This window comes from Rhinichthys klamathensis, unplaced genomic scaffold (assembly GCF_029890125.1).
Source record: "Rhinichthys klamathensis goyatoka isolate OS25496 unplaced genomic scaffold, OSU_Roscu_1.1 h1tg000070l_1, whole genome shotgun sequence".
NCBI lineage: Eukaryota > Metazoa > Chordata > Actinopteri > Cypriniformes > Leuciscidae > Rhinichthys > Rhinichthys klamathensis.
The window spans coordinates 1,100,151-1,117,772 of record NW_026606613.1 but is presented as its reverse complement, the minus strand read 5'-3'; the positions used below and the strand labels follow the sequence as shown (position 1 = coordinate 1,117,772).

Sequence of the window (17,622 nt, the reverse complement as noted above, 5' to 3'; positions counted from 1 at the left end):
AGTACGCTGTAAGTAATAAGTAAAGTAAACCAGTTGAAGTACAGTTTTATCTTTTCTTCTCTGGATAGATGGATGATATGGAGGATGAGGATGAAGGGGCCCGACCGCTGGCCGAGTCTCTCTTACTGGCTCTTGCTGACTTGCTTTTCTGTCCAGAATTCACCGTTCAAAGCCACAAGAGAGGAAGACCTGTGAGTTCAACACTGTTAGATTTGTAGCTCATCATCTGTACAAGTTATGTTTTCAGACAGCGAGGATTTCCAACTTGATCCTAGAGAATTAGTCAATTACAGGCCAATCTCGATTCTACATTTTCTGTCAAAATTAATAGAAAAGGCAGTATACTCACAACTATGTTCCTTTTTTGAAAGAAATGATATCTGCGAGGATTTTCAGTCCGGATTTAGACCGTACCATAGTACCGAGACAGCTCTCATCAGAGTCACAAATGATTTGCTCTTATCATCCGATCGTGGTTGTATCTCTCTATTAGTGTTACTTGATCTTAGTGCTGCATTTGACACCATTGACCACAACATTCTTTTAAATAGACTCGAAAATTATGTTGGTATTAGTGGAATTGCGGTTTAAATCATACTTATCTGACCGTTATCAGTTTGTAGCAGAGATGTCTTATCGATCACAAGTTCAGCATGGAGTACCACAAGGCTCAGTACTAGGACCGTTGCTGTTCACTCTGTACATGCTACCCTTAGAAGATTAAATCATACACATACATTTCCATCGAGGCAGCCATTGTACTTAGTAAATAAAAAAATACAAAACCTAAACACTCAAAATAGTCATCAAAGATGAGAATCTTGGGCCAAAACAGTGAATATTTTACTAGACTATAATTTTTAGGCAAATATACTTAAAAGTAAATATTTCTCCCAACGGGATATGAATATAAAAAGGGTTAGATCACATGTTTTAACAGGCTATTTTTTTTTATGTATGGACATATTTTAGTATGGACCAATAAACTACTAAAAACAAACAATGTACACAATCTAATAATCACAACTCTCATCATGAGGACAAAACAAAGTTAACTAGTAATTTCAAAGTTTCCTTGCCATCTCTAAATAATTTTCAAAATGATAAAAATTTTTTGTTGTGAAATGCTCTTTATATGCTGATTAATAATGCTAAATGTATGGAATAAACGTCTAAAGACTCTTTGACTGCAATCTTTCATTTGGAAGCCATGTTTCTAGTATCTGTAAAACCACATTCTTCCATCTTAAACATATATTTACATTACGTCATGTGCGGAACAGTTAGTTCATGCGCTAGATTATTGTAATGCTCTTATGGGTACGATATTAAACATCGGATACATTTTAAAATACTGCTATAATTACTTACAAACATTAAAGGGCACATAACACACACAGTTTCTGCCAATCTCATGTTAATCTTGAGTACCTATAGAGTAGTATTGCATTAAAAAAAACATAGACATTTGATGCAGTTTTACTCACAATAAAGTTTACAATAAGGTTCATTAGTTAACATGAGTTAATGTTTTAACTAATAATAATGTATTAGTATATGTTGAAATTAAAATGAAATAAGATTAATAAATGCTGTTGAAGTATTGGTCATTCTTAGTTCATGTTAATTAAGGTAGTTAACTATTGTTAACTAATGAACCTTATTGTAAAGTGTTACCAAACACACGTCTTTGGTGACATTGATGATTTCGTGGTCTAAAAAACAAGAGCAACAAACGAAACACATTGATGGGCGTTGCTCTTGCTCTCGCTCTGGGCTGCGTTTCCCAAAAGCATCGTAAGCCTAAGTTGATTGTAGAGACCATTGGTGGTTATTCAACTTAGACACTCAACTTAGACTTACGATGCTTAGGCTTTGGATGCAGTTTGCTTACGATGCTTTTGGGAAACGCAGCCCTGGTAGATGTGTGTGTGTTCAAGCGCTCTTCTGGGGAGAATTGCCCATACAAGGAATCCCGAACTTTATGACGTCATACAGGGCCATACTCGGAAAAAACTTTCCGAAACCTATACGAACATTTGGCAAAAAAAAATACTCCTTCAAACGTCCAACTGTTTTTTTGAAACTTTGTCCATGTTTAGCATGAGAATCCAACTCTTCAACAGTGTAAATAACTTAATTTACGATCACACGTTGATCTGATTGGTTACAAGGTAGTGTGTGACGTCAGAAACACCAGCGATTTCAAAGACTGTCTTTGGTTCACTGCAGTTTTAAGCAGAAAATACTCAGCAATGCTGTCGACTTATGAATTTACACATGGTGTGTCTTAAAGCACATTAAAAACACCACATAGACATATAAACAACATTAAAAACTGGATTTTCACCACAGGGGGACTTTTAAAGTATGTAAAATGTATACTGACAAATATGCATCACATTAAGTTTATTAGTTTTCCTTAACCGATGTAATCCAAATGGATGGAAATTCTAATACATAAATCTTAAATTTAGACCTAAATATATTTTTTGAGTGTTTAGTGAAGGGCTTGAGACTCTGTCTGTGTTCTGCCAATCAGTGTTGCCATGACATCATCATCATCACCCAGCTCTGGTCTTTAGCATTCATCCAGTCTTTAGCATTTACCAATAATCAAGTGTCTCTCAACTTTCTCAACACTTTTCTTGCAGAGTTTAGCTCCAACTCTGATCAATACACTTGAACAAGTTAATCAAGGTCTTCAGGATTACTAGAAAGACACAAGTAGGTGCGTTTGATCAACGTTGGAGATAAACTCTTCAAGAAAGTGGATTTTACGTGTTGAAAAGCCCTGGTTTAGGGAGATTGTTGTGTGAGGATGCTCTTATCGTGACCAGTCTTTAGAAATCACACCAAATGGGTGTCAAGTTGGATATTAAAATAACTGTTACAGTGTTGAACATACAGTCAAACCAAAATGTATTCAGACACCTTCAACATTTCTCACATTATCACACAGTTTAACATTAACATTATTTAACACAGTCTATTCGCTATAGTTTAGAAAATGATAATAAAATATGAGCAGAACTCAGAGTGAGAGAATCACGGACGCTACACCAGATATTTTGCCAAGAGATCTCTATTTATTATTTTATACATGTATCAGACAGGCGAGGGAAACAGGCATAGAAGAATAAGGCTACATGAGAGGAGGTCTTCATTCCAGGTTTCTCTGTTCCCCATTTCTCTATCCCCTCACCCCGTCATGCCTTTATGTTTCTCTGAGTCAGTACAGTGAGATTGAGCTTATATACACCTCTCTGGGACTTACAACTTCCTTGTAAGGTAGCAAAACATGTAGCTTATGTTTAAAATGGAACGTATACCTCATGCTTACACGTGGTACAATCCACTTTCCCTCAGTGTATACATTTGTGGTACATTGCATCAGTTGAAAAACATTCCTTTCCTTGTAAAGAACTGAACACATTTGATGTATCATTATCAGTTGAGCGTTGCATTGCACACATACTTGTATGCAAAATATAGCTCAGCCCATATCTCTGCTCAGCACACATGTACAACATACATTATGAAATGATTATGAAAATAAATAAGAAAAATAATACAAAAAAATAACATTAAACAGTAAATTTTTAGTCTTCAAACTTCAGCAAAACATGATCAGCTCAAAGTGTCGGAATAATTATTGGTCCCAAATTTGTATAAATGTTACTGGTAGTCACTGTATAAAGAGTTTTTGGGTATAATGTGTCACAGTTTACTTTATTTTGCTCTCCTCACTTACATAAGTGAACTATAGTGTCCTGCACACACTAGTAAAACAATATAAAGAATTATATCTGGTGTCTGAATATTTTTTGGTTTGACTGTATTTACTCCAGTTCAAACGGTATCATATGGTGTGAATATGTCAGCGGTGTAATGAAGTTACAGTAGTTGATTTGTCTCAGTCAGTCCGTCTGTGTGCAGTTTGATCTACATTAAACTCAGTCTCAGATTGAGCCTCTCATGATCCCAGCCGAGGGATAATAGTCTGATCTAGCCAAACCATCAGCCATTTTATAAAAAAAAACAAAAAAACATTTATATACTTTTTAACCATAAATGCTCATCTTGCACTAGCTGTGATGCGCCACACATTACGTAATCAGGTTGAAAGGTCAAGCGGGACGTAGGCGGAAGAACCGAACGAGTGTTTACAAAGGGAACGTACAAAGACTAAGACAAAAGCCATTTACAAAAATAAATAAATAAAAGCTAAAACAACGATGTCGGACAATTTTGAAGTTGAAGGAGAAAATGAGATTGAGTTTTTTGCCCTTAACACGCAATTAACCTTTCAACGTGATTACATAATGTGTGGCGCATCGCAGAGCTATTGCAAGATATACATATCTACTCATGTCAGCGATGTAATAAAACACCAGTTGATGATTGTTCAGTCAGTTTGATCCACACTGAGGTCTCAGATTGAGCTTGTGTCGTGCACAGGAGTCGGTGGAGGACATGCAGGCGATGGACAGCTGCGAGTACATCTGGGAGGCCGGCGTGGGCTTCGCTCAGTCCCCCCCGCTCAACTACATCCACGACCTCAACAGGTGAGAGTGAGTGACCAGGTGTCAGGAGACCGAGTCCTTTCCCAGGCCCACAAGTGTGTGTGTGTGTGTGTGTGTTTGAGTTTCCATGGGGGCCTTTTAATCAGTAACCACACAAGACATCTAAAAGCCCGGATCTGTTTTTCCACCCAAACGGATGATCAGATTAGTCTACATACTCTCCAGTGTGTGTGTGTGTGTGTTTGTTTTTGTGATTTATGAGGACAGAAATGTGTATAATGACATGGGTAGTACACTGGTATTACACACGTGTTAGAGGGATTTTCAAACCTCCCACCTTGGTTGAATAAAAATCCCGAATGTAGTTTGTTATTTTATTGAACTGAAAGCCAGCTTAAACAATGCACATACATTAAATCATCCATGCAAACATAGGCACGCACACACACACGCACACATTACGCCATCTTTCTCAACTCGTAAACATTTTCCGGTTACTTCAGACATGTCGGTGAGCACAACTGAGGTTTCATTTTCCGACAGTAAATGGTAATTGGACTGCATTTATAGTCCATTACAGTAGTCGTTGCAGCGTGGCTTTCATGTCTGACTCCATTTTGATTATGATTTTCGCGGCTACAAAGTGCGCGGAGAAGCCTTCTTCTTCTGTATATTATTGGTGGTTGGCATTGGCATTCCAAATGTTACGGGTGGAGCACGTCATTCACTTAGGCAGCCACACCAAAGCAAACAGGAGAGCAGAAAAGAGACAGGGCATCTAGAATTGAGTTCAAAATTTAAATATATAGTTTATTTATATAAACAGCATTTTTGTGTATAAAGTTGGGTATTATTACGATTCCCGGTCCCGCCCACTCCCGCTGACATATTTCCCCAATCACGTGATTAATAGTGATTTTGTTTCCCATGACCCGCAGGATTCCCGAACAAATGTTAGCCTCTAAGTGTGTGTGTGTGTGTGTGTTTATAGGTCTGAGCTGCTGAGGTTGCTGCTCACCTGTTTCTCAGAGGCCATGTACCTGCCGCCGACAGCAGAAAACAGTCTCCTCAACCCCTGGGTCTCCTTCTTCTGCTCCGCCGAGAACAGGTCAGGCTCCTCGGGACACACACAAGACAAACACAACACTCCCCAATCAAACACCTGCAGACTTACCAGTGTGTTTGCTTAGTCAAGCCTCCAATCCTAAGCATTAAACTGCAAGTAAGCTTCATTGTGGGTTTGTTTGATCTGGGCTTGTAAGAAACCAGGCTGGTGAGTTTGATCAAGGTTGGAGTTAAACTCTGCAAGAAAGAGGACCTTAAGGGCCAGAGTTGGATGCTCTTATTGAGTCTAGCCTTTAGAAATCACACCAAATAGAAGTAAATGGGTGTGATGTCAAGTTAGGTATTAAAATTTTGCATAGCATAAATGTTTCATTGTTAAACGTACTTACTCCACTTCAAACAGGATCATACGGTGTGAATATGTCAGCGTTCATGTAATGAAATGGCTAAAAAACAGCCAGATCAAATTAGCGTAGCATGTCAAGTTCAAAATGGCTTTTTCAGTGTTAAATAATGGACACAAATGCCAGTAAATTGACTACCGCAGCTGCAAATATAACTGTTTCATCGCTACTTTTACGCTGTGTGTCTTTAGTAAATCCTGACAGTAGTTTTAAAGGCCAAAAGAGGGTTTTTGCTGACACAAATCTGGCCCCTTGTCTCAATAGCTATGCTTCCATCCAAAGGTGCTGATTTAACGTATGTGCAATATTGCATAAAACATTTGCGAATAAAGCGGTGTTTCCATCCGATGTGTTCAACAGAGCAAAACTGCCACTTCCTGGAATTTGGTGCAACATATCAGTAATAAAAATGGAAGTTGCTGCAATCGGGAAGAAACTCTGGCTCTTTTTTCCTCCATCATCATAAATGAGTTGCGTCTCAGAGCGTCAGATGAATAAACGCTGTCATGTGATCTTGCGTTCAGGTGCCGGTGTTTGTCAACAATTATGTAAGACGCTAATTAAACCAAATCATTCTGATGACAGACTTTGGCTCAGGCGTTTCTGAACCACCAAACCTACAGCAGAGATGCTGTGATGCGATTGGTCCGCTGGTAAATCTAGTTAACCAATCACATCCAGGGAATGTGATTTTTAATGTGATTTCCCAAAATTCGCATAAAAATAGGTGGATGAAAACAAAGCTATTGTGCTTCTCAAATGTATCTTGATATAACAATGTTTAGATATTTGTACTGGAAAATAAGACACACAAAAACACGTTTTTGCAGTGAACACCTTAGCATTTAACTAGCAACCAGAAATCTCTAGTAACTGCACAGCAATACCTAGCAACAACCTAACAACCATCCAGAACACCTTAGTAACTGCATAGCAATACCTACCTAGCAACACCCCAACAAACATCAAGAAATCTCTAGTAACTGCATAGCAATGCCTTCCTAGCAACACCCTAACAACCATCCAGAAATCTCTAACTGCATAGCAATGCCAACTTAGCAACACCTTAACAACCATCCAGAAACCTCTAGTAGGTGCATAGCAATTCCTAGCAACACCTTTACAACCATCCAGAAATTTCTAATAACTGCATAGCAATGCCTACCTAGCAACACCCTAACAACCATCCAGAAATCTCTAACTGCATAGCAATGCCTACTTAGCAACACCTTAACAACCATCCAGAAACCTCTAGTAGGTGCATAGCAATTCCTAGCAACACCTTTACAACCATCCAGAAATCTCTAATAACTGCATAGCAATGCCTACCTAGCAACACCCAACCATCCAGAAATCTCTAGCTGCATAGCAATGCCTACTTATCAACACCTTAACAACCATCCAGAAACCTCTAGTAGGTGCATAGCAATTCCTAGCAACACCTTTACAACCATCCAGAAATCTCTAGTAACTGCATAGCAATGCCTACCTAGCAACACCTTAACAACCATCCAGCAATCTAGTAACTGCATAGCAATTCCTAGCAACAACTTTACAACCATCCAGTAATCTCTAGTAACTGCATAGCAATGCCTACCTAGCAACACCCTAACAACCATCCAGCAATCTAGTAACTGCATAGCAATTCCTAGCAACACCTTAACAACCATCCAGAAATCTCTAGTAACTGCATAGTGACTCCCTAACAACCATCCAGAACACCTTAGGAACCACCTAGCATTGCTGTTAAAGCATCAGCGATACAAAAGTCTCTCTCTCTCTCTCTCTCAGGCACGCTCTGCCTCTCTTCACCTCTCTGCTGAACGTGGTGTGCGCGTACGACCCCGTGGGCTACGGGATCCCCTACAACCACCTGTTGTTCTCCGACTACCGGGAGCAGCTGGTGGAGCAGGCCATGCAGATCCTCATCGTGAGCCTGGAGCACGAGGGCCGCCCCCCCTCCCCCGCACGCATGGAGGAGCAGGACGTGAGCAACACACACCCCACAATGCACACAACACACACCAAAGCATACACTTACACTTCAAAAGGAGCTTACACTTTATTTTAAGGTGTCTGTGTTAGAGTACACTTCAGTACAGAGTGATAATAATCAACTACATGTACTCACTATAGGGTTAGGATTGGTTTGGGGTTAGTTGCATGTAATAATAAATGTTTCTTTATCATAAATCATCATATTAGAGTGATTTCTGAAGGATCATGTGACACTGAAGACTGGAGTAATGATGCTGAAATTCAGCTTTGATCACAGGAATAAATTACACTTAGCTATATATTCACATAGAAAACAGCTGATTTAAATTGTAATAATATTTCACAATATATCAGTTTTCACTGTATTTTTAATCAAATAAATGCAGCCTTAGAAGAGACTTCTTTTAAAAGCATTAAAATCTTCCCGATCCAAAACCTTTGACCGGTAGTGTACATGTGTAGCAAGGACACTGTAAAATAAAGCGTTACCAAAAATGTTCTGCTGATTATTATGTGAGCCACACCTTCTAATGTTTCTCTCGTTTCATAGTCCGCCGGCCCGAACAACCTCTTCGTGAATTACCTGTCCAGAATCCACCGGGAGGAGGTACGGAGAAGCTCTCGCGATACGTCAAGGAAACGCCCAGCATTGTTGTGTTGACGTGTTTCTCCTCGCGTCTGCAGGATTACGACTTCGTGCTGAAAGGTTTGGCGCGCCTGCTGACCAACCCGCTCACTCAGACGTACCTGCCCAACTCCACCAAGAAGATCCAGTTCCACCAGGAGCTGCTGGTGCTTTTCTGGAAGCTCTGCGACTTCAACAAGGTAAGAGATCGGGCGCCGCTTCAGTACGCTCCAGATCCGAAGCATCGCACGTAATCCCTGCGCTTTCTCTTCCAGAAATTCCTGTTCTTTGTGCTGAAGAGCAGCGATGTGCTGGACATACTAGTGCCTATCCTGTTCTACCTGAACGACGCCCGAGCCGACCAATGTGAGCGCTTTTGAAGAGTTGCTTCACCACTTCCTTCATCATTTACTCACCAAACACATACAACCTTCGTTCATCTTCAGAACACACACGAGTGAAGATGTTTTTAATATTCTCCCATCCATTAAAGGTCCACGCAAGCAAAACATCCACGCATTAAAAAGCATACAATGACATTGTAAAAGTGGATCGTGAGGTTTAATCCAAGTTTTCTGAAGAGACACGATTGCTTTCTATGATATGCAGATTTAATTTGGGCTTTTATTCAAATATACAGTAAAAACTGTAGTATTGTGAAACGTTATGACAATTTAAATCAGCTGTTTTCTATGTGAATATATAGTAAAGTGTCATTTGTTCCTGTGTCAATTTTCCTCATCATTACTCCAGTCTTCAGTGTCACATGATCCTTCTGAAATCACTCTAATATGAGGATCTGATGCTCAAGAAACATTCATTATCATCATCAATGTTGAAAACAGTTGAGCCACTAGTTTGACTTTTTCTGTCCCTTGGATTTAAACGGGCTGTTTCTGTACCCGTGAAGGTCTCTATATGTAGACGACTGCTTGTGTCGTGATGTTGAGAGTGTGTGTGTTGATCCTCAGCACGGGTCGGTCTCATGCACATCGGCGTCTTCATTCTGCTTCTGCTGAGCGGAGAGAGGAACTTCGGTGTGCGTCTGAACAAACCGTACTCGCTTCACGTCCCCATGGACATCCCAGTGTTCACCGGCACACACGCAGACCTGCTCATAGTGGTGAGACACACACCGCCACTCCAGTCACCTTCACTTATACAGCGCTTTACCAATATAGCTCGTTTCAAAGCAGCTTTACAGTGATAATAGGAGATTACAGTAACAGAGATTGTGTGGCTTTACAGCAGCTCTAGAATAAAGTTATTGTCCAGATAAAGTTAGTTTTGATTGATTCACTTCCGTTGCAAAGATCATTAGTCATTAACTTAGGGGCCGCTAACACGACACCGCTCTAACTGAACACTTTACTGTGTTCTGGCCGTTCATCCGCACAACAGCAGTGTTTGGGGCTCGAGAACGCAAACCTAGAGACACGCTCAAAGGTGCAAGCCTTGAAAAATGTTGAAAAACGTCTCATCTCCGCGTAAACGTGAATCTGTGAGAACGCTGATATTACGTGTTCAGTCTATAGATATGAGCGTTTGAATATACATGTGCGCAGGCGCGTAATCTTTCTTTCAATTCACACAAAAGGTTTAATATGTGGGTTTTGCGTCTGGTTTGATTAGAAACGCATGAGGTGTTTTTAAATCTCTAACACTGGTTATGTGTGCAGGTTTTCCACAAGATAATCACCAGTGGCCATCAGCGTTTACAGCCTCTCTACGACTGCCTGCTCACTATTGTGGTGAACGGTGAGTGTCTGGGTTTGCACAGGGCTTTACCTGGATTCAGATTTCAGCATTTGTTAAGTCACAAAAAACTGAACGTGACACTTTTTTCTTTCATATGCTTAAGAGACTAAAACAATCTAAACCTTCATCCTTCCCTCGCACTTTGTAACACATCTTTTTTTCAGAAAGCTAATTTTATTTAATTTTCATAATATTTTTTCTATTAAAGATTTTTTTTTTTTTTACCTTTAAATTACTGGATTTGATCAATAAATAATAAATAAATAGTAATGTAAGCAAATTCCTCACATTCTTTCAACTTAAAGGATTAGTTCACTTTAAAAAAAAACTTTTGCTGATATTTTACTCACCCCCATGTCATCCAAGATGTCCATGTCTTTCTTTCTTCAGTCGAAAATAAAAAAATAAAACTTAAACTTTGTTATTTCTTTTTTAAATGAGCGATCGTTTCGCTTGATAAGACCCTTATTCATCGTCTGGTGTCGTTTAAAGCCATTTGAACAGTTTGCAGTTCGCACTGAAACTGTCTTTTGGACCTTGAACCGTTTGGTGCCCAGCAAAGTGCATTATATGGAGAAAAATCCTGGAATGTTTTCATCAAAAACCTTAGTTTCTTTTTGACTGAAGAAAGAAAGACATGGACATCTTGGATGACATGGGGGTGAGTACATTATCAGCAAAAAAATTTTTTAAAGTGAACTACTCCTTTAAATTCAAAATACCTCACAATTTCATCCATAACCCTTTTAATTCAGCTCCAAATATCTTACATTGGGAGTCTTTGCCGACCTCTTGTGGAAAATTAATAATATAACATGATATTTCATAACTCTAGATGGGTTTATAGCTCTATATGGAGCAAATGAGCTGTTCCTCTGGGTCCTAAAGTCAGTTTATCCTCGGTATGCATTCAGATGTAGACATTATCAAATATTTTTTTTTGGTAAAGCTTTAGCATTTTTAGTTTGAATTTTGAGCATTTTTAGGTTTTTCTATGTGTCCTGAAGCATTCCTCCCATTACATTAATTCATAAGGGGGTCAAATTGACCCACGAGCGAAGGATTGTTACTTTTACACATTTCAACCACAAAACTCCTCGAACCCATTCAATTTTTCTTTGTTTTGTGTATTCGTGGTTGTTTAGTGTCTCCGTACCTGAAGAGTCTCTCCATGGTTGCGGCCAACAAGCTCCTGCATCTCCTGGAGGCGTTCTCCACAAACTGGTTCCTCTTCTCTGCTCCTCAGAACCACCATCTGTCCTTCTTTCTGCTGGAGGCCTTCAATAACATCATTCAGTACCAGTTTGATGGTGAGGTCCACACTCCCGGTCATCTTTGCCAATTTTGAAAGGAGGCTTTTAGATATTCTCTTACTGTTCTGCCAACTCTGAAACTCTTGGTCTTACTTCTACTAAAAAGTTACATAAAGATGACCAGGGTCAGAAATGTCTTTTGTTTTGTTTTTTAAGAATGACCTTATTTAATGCATTTGTGTTGTCTTTTATTTCAGATACTTAAATTTAGCCAATTGCTACCAATAAAATATTTATCAACATCAGCAAAAGCCTTCATTACACTGCAAAGCTGGAACAGAAGCTGCATCTGACTATTTACATTTATTCAATTTATTGTCAATATATACAACAAATCATGTTTGTATTAGGGCTGTCAGTTAAACGCGTTATTAACGGCGTTAATTTTTTTATCGCGCGATTAACGGTCTTTTTGGCCTAGCAAACTTTGTAGTTTTTTTCCACATGCTTCTGCAACAGGACGCGGCGCCGCGCTATGAAACCCATTCATTTCAATGGCTTCCACCGCGCGAGGACGTTTTGTTGCTTCGTCGACCAAAGCGCAAGCGGATCTAGCTAGACCGGAAACAAAACAACAGGCACCGCACACACTTGTTTGGGCTTGCGAGCCGGCCAAAAAGTTGGTTAAAGTCCCACTCCGATCATATTTTGAGCTATTTTTAAACATTCCCAGTGGTCTTTAAATTATGATTATGCCATTTTTAGCCAAAATCACAAAACCTGTGCCGTTTTCTGGGACTTCGCTTCAGCAGAGCGGCAGTAGCTCATTAGCAATTCGCCTCTGCGTTGTGGGCGGAGCCGTTGGCACGGAGACGACCCTCCCCCTGCCCGTTGCTGAGAGCTCTGTCTCTCCCGCTAGCTTACATCCCCAATACCGGTGGGGCAACAGTATTTACACGTTAATTATTATTATCCGAAGTTAATCAAAGTTATCACCGATCACCGATCATTATTTCACTCCAAGACGTCGCGTGTGGAGACGCCCAGTGGAGTTACTACGTCACAACTCCAGTCTATTTTAGCCGGCATTTTAGCGTCTGCTACTGATTCACAGACATTTGAATGTAGAAATACTCAGAAATAGAACTTTGAGCTTATTTTTCTCAAGATATGTCCTCTAACATCAGAAAAATGCCACAAGAACATGTTAACACCTAGAAAAACATTATTTTCATCGGAGTGGGTCTTTAACGTTAAGTTTTGAGTGGATGACGAGCGCGAGACGCCGAAATGGATGCCAATAAGATCCTGAATGGAAAGTTTACGTTTAAAAAGTTGCCAAATGGTTCCATTGACGAGACCAAAGTAATCTGTGTGTTTTGTCGTTGTGAACTGATCATCATCGCAGCACGTCCAGTCTGAAACACCACTTGATGATGGCCAGCACACACACACACACACACACACACAGCTGATGCGAATTCTCCGCCCCCTCGTCAATATCCGGACCTGTCAGTATTTCTTTCACCCTTTTATTGATGGACAGAGTTACATTGTGTGAGAGATTATTTGCTCCAAGTAAGAATGTTTTAGTGTGAAATTGAACACAGTATTGTCAATGTTGTTTTCAATAAAAAACATTTGCACCAAGCAAGCCGATCCACTTTTCCATGTTAATAAGAGCATTAAAATGAGAAAAAATAATGGGACAAAAAGAAATCAAGAGACATTTACAATAGATAAAAATGTGTGATTAATTGCGATTAATCACGAGTTAACTATGACATTAATGTGATTAATCGCGATTAAATATTTTAATCGTTTGACAGCACTAGTTTGTATATATATAACCAATATATACTTAACAAATATATAACAAATCATGTTAATATATAACAAATAATGTTATATATTATTATGCAATAAACTGCATTTATGTTTATTTACACAGACTGCTTAACGCTGCTCATGGTGGTGTACTTATATTTATACAACTGCATAATGGCGGATTAGCTGAGGAGACGTGACGCTAACAGACCGCAGACAAACGGCTAGCAGTGACATCAGCGGCAATCCACCTGTCACTCAAGTGGCCACGCCCTTAATTATGCACAACTTTAAGGCTTACTATCATTTAAACGGATGAGTTACAAAAAAATTTACCGCTCTCACAGTCGTCATGAAGGGCAAAATTAGCTTTATAGACCAAAACCACTTTTTGCACCAGGCTGTAAACGTGTTTTTCTGCTGTAAAGTTGGGCATTTTAACATGGGGGTCTATGGGATTGACTCTCTTCTGGAGCCGGTCTCTAGTGGCCAGACGATGAAGTGCAGCTTAATTCACTTCCGTGTTGGATTCAAGAGAGAGAGACGGGAAGGTTGGCACTTTTTTTAAACAAACGCCGGCTTTTTCAGCTGAGGCTAATCTAAACGCCTCTGATTGGCCATTGCATTCATAGCTTAACAGAAATGTGTGATTGGTTATAATGCTCAAATCTGCTAAAAATGTGTAAATAGAAATCTGATGCAACGTGAGCAGATCTAAATGTAATGCAATCGACACTTTTCATTCATTTTCACATTTCACTTCAATCGAGACAGTCATAGATTCAGTTTAATTGTGCAGGGGAATTTTTTGCCCCCTTATCTTTTTTAATAATTTTTTTGATGGGCGTTTTTGATTATTTTGGTGGCATATTTGCCCCAAGCCCCCATTGATTTCCACCCCTGACCCCAACTCTGATGCTGTTTTGATCAGGTAACTGTAATTTGGTGTACGCCATCATTCGGAAACGCAACGTCTTCCACCAGCTGGCCAACCTGCCCAGCGACCTGGCCACCATCCAGAAGGCCTTGCAGAGGAAGAGGAAATCTCCGAACGCTATATCCCGGACCAGCTCCCAGGAGACCGTGTCCATGGAGGGATCGAGACCGGCTGTCCCCGCGGAGCCCGGGACACTGAAGGCCAGTCTCGTGGCCATACCAGGTAGATCTGCTTATTGCTGTGTTTACTGGATCATATACAGTCAAACCAACATTTATTCAGACCCGGTAGTTTAGAAAATGGTAATAAAATATGACTCAGATCAGTTGATATTTCAGTGGTTTTGTCCGTCCTTCTGTTAGACTCTCACAGATGAATTATGTTGAATATCTGTCAGCTGTTAAATTTAACTACACAATTAGATAATACCAGTTTAGCTCAACCGATTACCAAGCAATGCTTCATGTTGTTCAGTCTGTGTGTAAAAAGAGCATTCGCAATTAAAGAAAAAACACTTCAGCAAAACATGATCAGGTCAAAGTGTCGGAATAATTATTGCTCCTAAATTTGTATAAATGTTACTGGTAGTCACTGTATGAAGAGTTTCTGGGTATAATGTGTCACAGTTTACTTTATTTTGCTCTCCTTACTTACATAAATGAACTATAGTGTCCTGCACACACTAGTAAAAAAAAAAAAAATCACAAATTATATATCTGGTGTCTGAATAATTTTTGGTTTGACTGTACATTATATAGTAGTATTAGCCAGTGTTGGGAGTAACACATTACAAGTAACGTGAGTTGCGTAATCAGATGACTTTTTCCAAGTAACTAGTAAAGTAATGCATTAATTTAACAGCAAAATATCTGTTACTTTTTCAAATTAGTAACGCAAGTTACTTTGTTTTCCCAAATTTGATTTGATTGACACTTCTTCAGTCCCCCTGATGAGAGAAATCGTGAGTAAGTGCAGAGGCGTTGTGTGTGAACATGACGGTTACTGTAGATCTAAATGTGCGCATGCATTTACTCATCTCACTTGCACAAAAACAGATTCACTATTCCTCAAAATGATTAAAACAGTGAAATGCTAACTCAGAATATTACACAAACCTGCAGTTATTAAATATGTTAAATAACACAAATATACTTTATGTATTTAATCTCACTTTATTAACCAATTTCTTTGCTGGCGACCTTCGATGATCCAAGTCAACCATACTAATAAACAAAAACTGAAGTTAAATATCACATTTGTGTTTGATTTTTAATTTTTTTACTGCTATTTTTAACCCAATATTGTTACGCATTACTTTTAAAGGTACGTTTACACGACAACGATATGCTTAAACGTTTTACGCTTACAATCCGTTTTTCCTTTGAGTTTTTCGTGTACAGACGACACCTTTGTCAAGACTATCCACGTTCACACGGATCAACGAAAACGGCTAAAAACGCTGTATTCTGCTGCCAGGCCACTAGATGGCGATGAAACACTATAGTTAAACACGTAATACACATGTGCATGCATGTCATCGTCTTCAGAGATTCACGTTTTTGTTGTTTACACGGAGACCGTTTTCAACTAAAAACTTTTTATGCGTTTTGGCCGTTCGTTTACACGACAACGGCGATTTGGGCCCCTGAAAACGCAAACTTTTGAAAACGGGTTTCAAAGTGCAAGTTTTTGAAAGCATATCCGTGTAAACAGCAAAATCGTGAATCTCTGAAGACGATGACATCATGCGCATGCGTATTATGTGTTCAGTCTACAGTGTTTCATCGCCATCTACTGGCCTGGAGCAGAATACAGCGCTTTTAGACGTTTTCGCGGATCTGTGTGAATGGGGATCGTTTTGACAATGGTGTCGTCTGTACGCGGAAAACTCAAAGGAAAAACGTCTCCGTTTTAAGCATATCGCTGTCGTGTAAACGTACCCTAAAAAGTAACATCCCCAACACTGGTGTTAGTGAAGACCACGAGATAGTGGCACTTCATGTAAGACAGGCTAACTCTCTTCAGACATCGATAAACTGACGGAGAAGTCCCAGGTTTCAGAAGACGGTACTATGATAGCAGTGCCACAGGCCGAATACCCAGAAACCCCTGAACACAGCGCTGCGGCGGGAACCAGTGACACGGAGTCCATCTCAGGACGAGACACTGAGGTCAGAGGAGCCGACGCACAGTCACGTTCACCACTCGCTCTTCAAATGCAGGTGATAACAGTGATTCTCTTGCTAGGATGTCTTCTACACCGAGGCAGAGATGGCGAGGAGACGTCTGTCCAGCTCTTCATCATCCGTCAGCCACTGGAATCCCAAACCCGACTGGGTAAGATGACTTCATCATCACTGCCTTTAGGATAAGTGTCCTACCCAATGATTTTAAACTGGAAATTGTTAGGCAAGTGTCATTTTTAACCCCTGAGTTAAAGGGATAGTTCACCCAAAAATCAAAATTAGCCCATGATTTACTCACCCTCAAGCCATCCTAGGTGTATATGACATTCTTCTTTCAGACAAATACAATCAGAGTTATATAAAAAAAAATGTCCTGGCTCTTACAAGCTTTATAATGGGATAGGAGTGAATGGCTGTTTGTTTTGAAGTCCATAAAAGTGCATCTATCCACCATAAAAGTGCATCCGTCCATCATAAAAGTGCATCTATCCATCATAAAAGTGCATCTATTCATCATAAAAGTGCATCTATTCATCATAAAAGTGCATCTGTCCATCATAAAAGTGCATCTATCCATCATAAAAGTACATCTATCCATCATAAAAGTGCATCCGTTCATCATAAAAGTGCATCCGTCCATCATAAAAGTGCATCCGTCCATCATAAAAGTGCATCTATCCATCATAAAAGTGCATCTATCCATCATAAAAGTGCATCCGTTCATCATAAAAGTGCATCCGTCCATCATAAAAGTGCATCCGTCCATCATAAAAGTGCATCTATCCATCATAAAAGTGCATCTATCCATCATAAAAGTGCATCCGTCCATCATAAAAGTGCGTCTATCGATCATAAAAGTGCATCTGTTCATCATAAAAGTGCATCCGTCCATCATAAAAGTGCATCCGTCCATCATTAAAGTGCATCCGTCCATCATAAAAGTGCGTCTATCCATCATAAAAGTGCATCTGTTCATCATAAAAGTGCATCCGTTCATCATAAAAGTGCATCCGTCCATCATAAAAGTGCATCCGTCCATCATA

General features: G+C 39.6%; 1 protein-coding gene across 1 annotated transcript in view; it reads left to right on the top strand.

Annotated features, from left to right (window-relative positions):
- Positions 1-17,622, top strand: part of hid1a (HID1 domain containing a) — a 41,241-nt gene that overhangs the window by 10,664 nt on the left and 12,955 nt on the right. Inside the window, exons 4-16 of the mRNA XM_056250536.1 lie at positions 69-191; positions 4,462-4,568; positions 5,518-5,634; positions 7,787-7,982; positions 8,544-8,600; positions 8,678-8,818; positions 8,894-8,984; positions 9,590-9,741; positions 10,298-10,376; positions 11,522-11,686; positions 14,388-14,615; positions 16,419-16,564; positions 16,641-16,730. Coding sequence (XP_056106511.1) covers positions 69-191; positions 4,462-4,568; positions 5,518-5,634; positions 7,787-7,982; positions 8,544-8,600; positions 8,678-8,818; positions 8,894-8,984; positions 9,590-9,741; positions 10,298-10,376; positions 11,522-11,686; positions 14,388-14,615; positions 16,419-16,564; positions 16,641-16,730 — 1,692 coding nt within the window. The remainder of the gene's footprint in view (positions 1-68; positions 192-4,461; positions 4,569-5,517; positions 5,635-7,786; positions 7,983-8,543; positions 8,601-8,677; positions 8,819-8,893; positions 8,985-9,589; positions 9,742-10,297; positions 10,377-11,521; positions 11,687-14,387; positions 14,616-16,418; positions 16,565-16,640; positions 16,731-17,622) is intronic.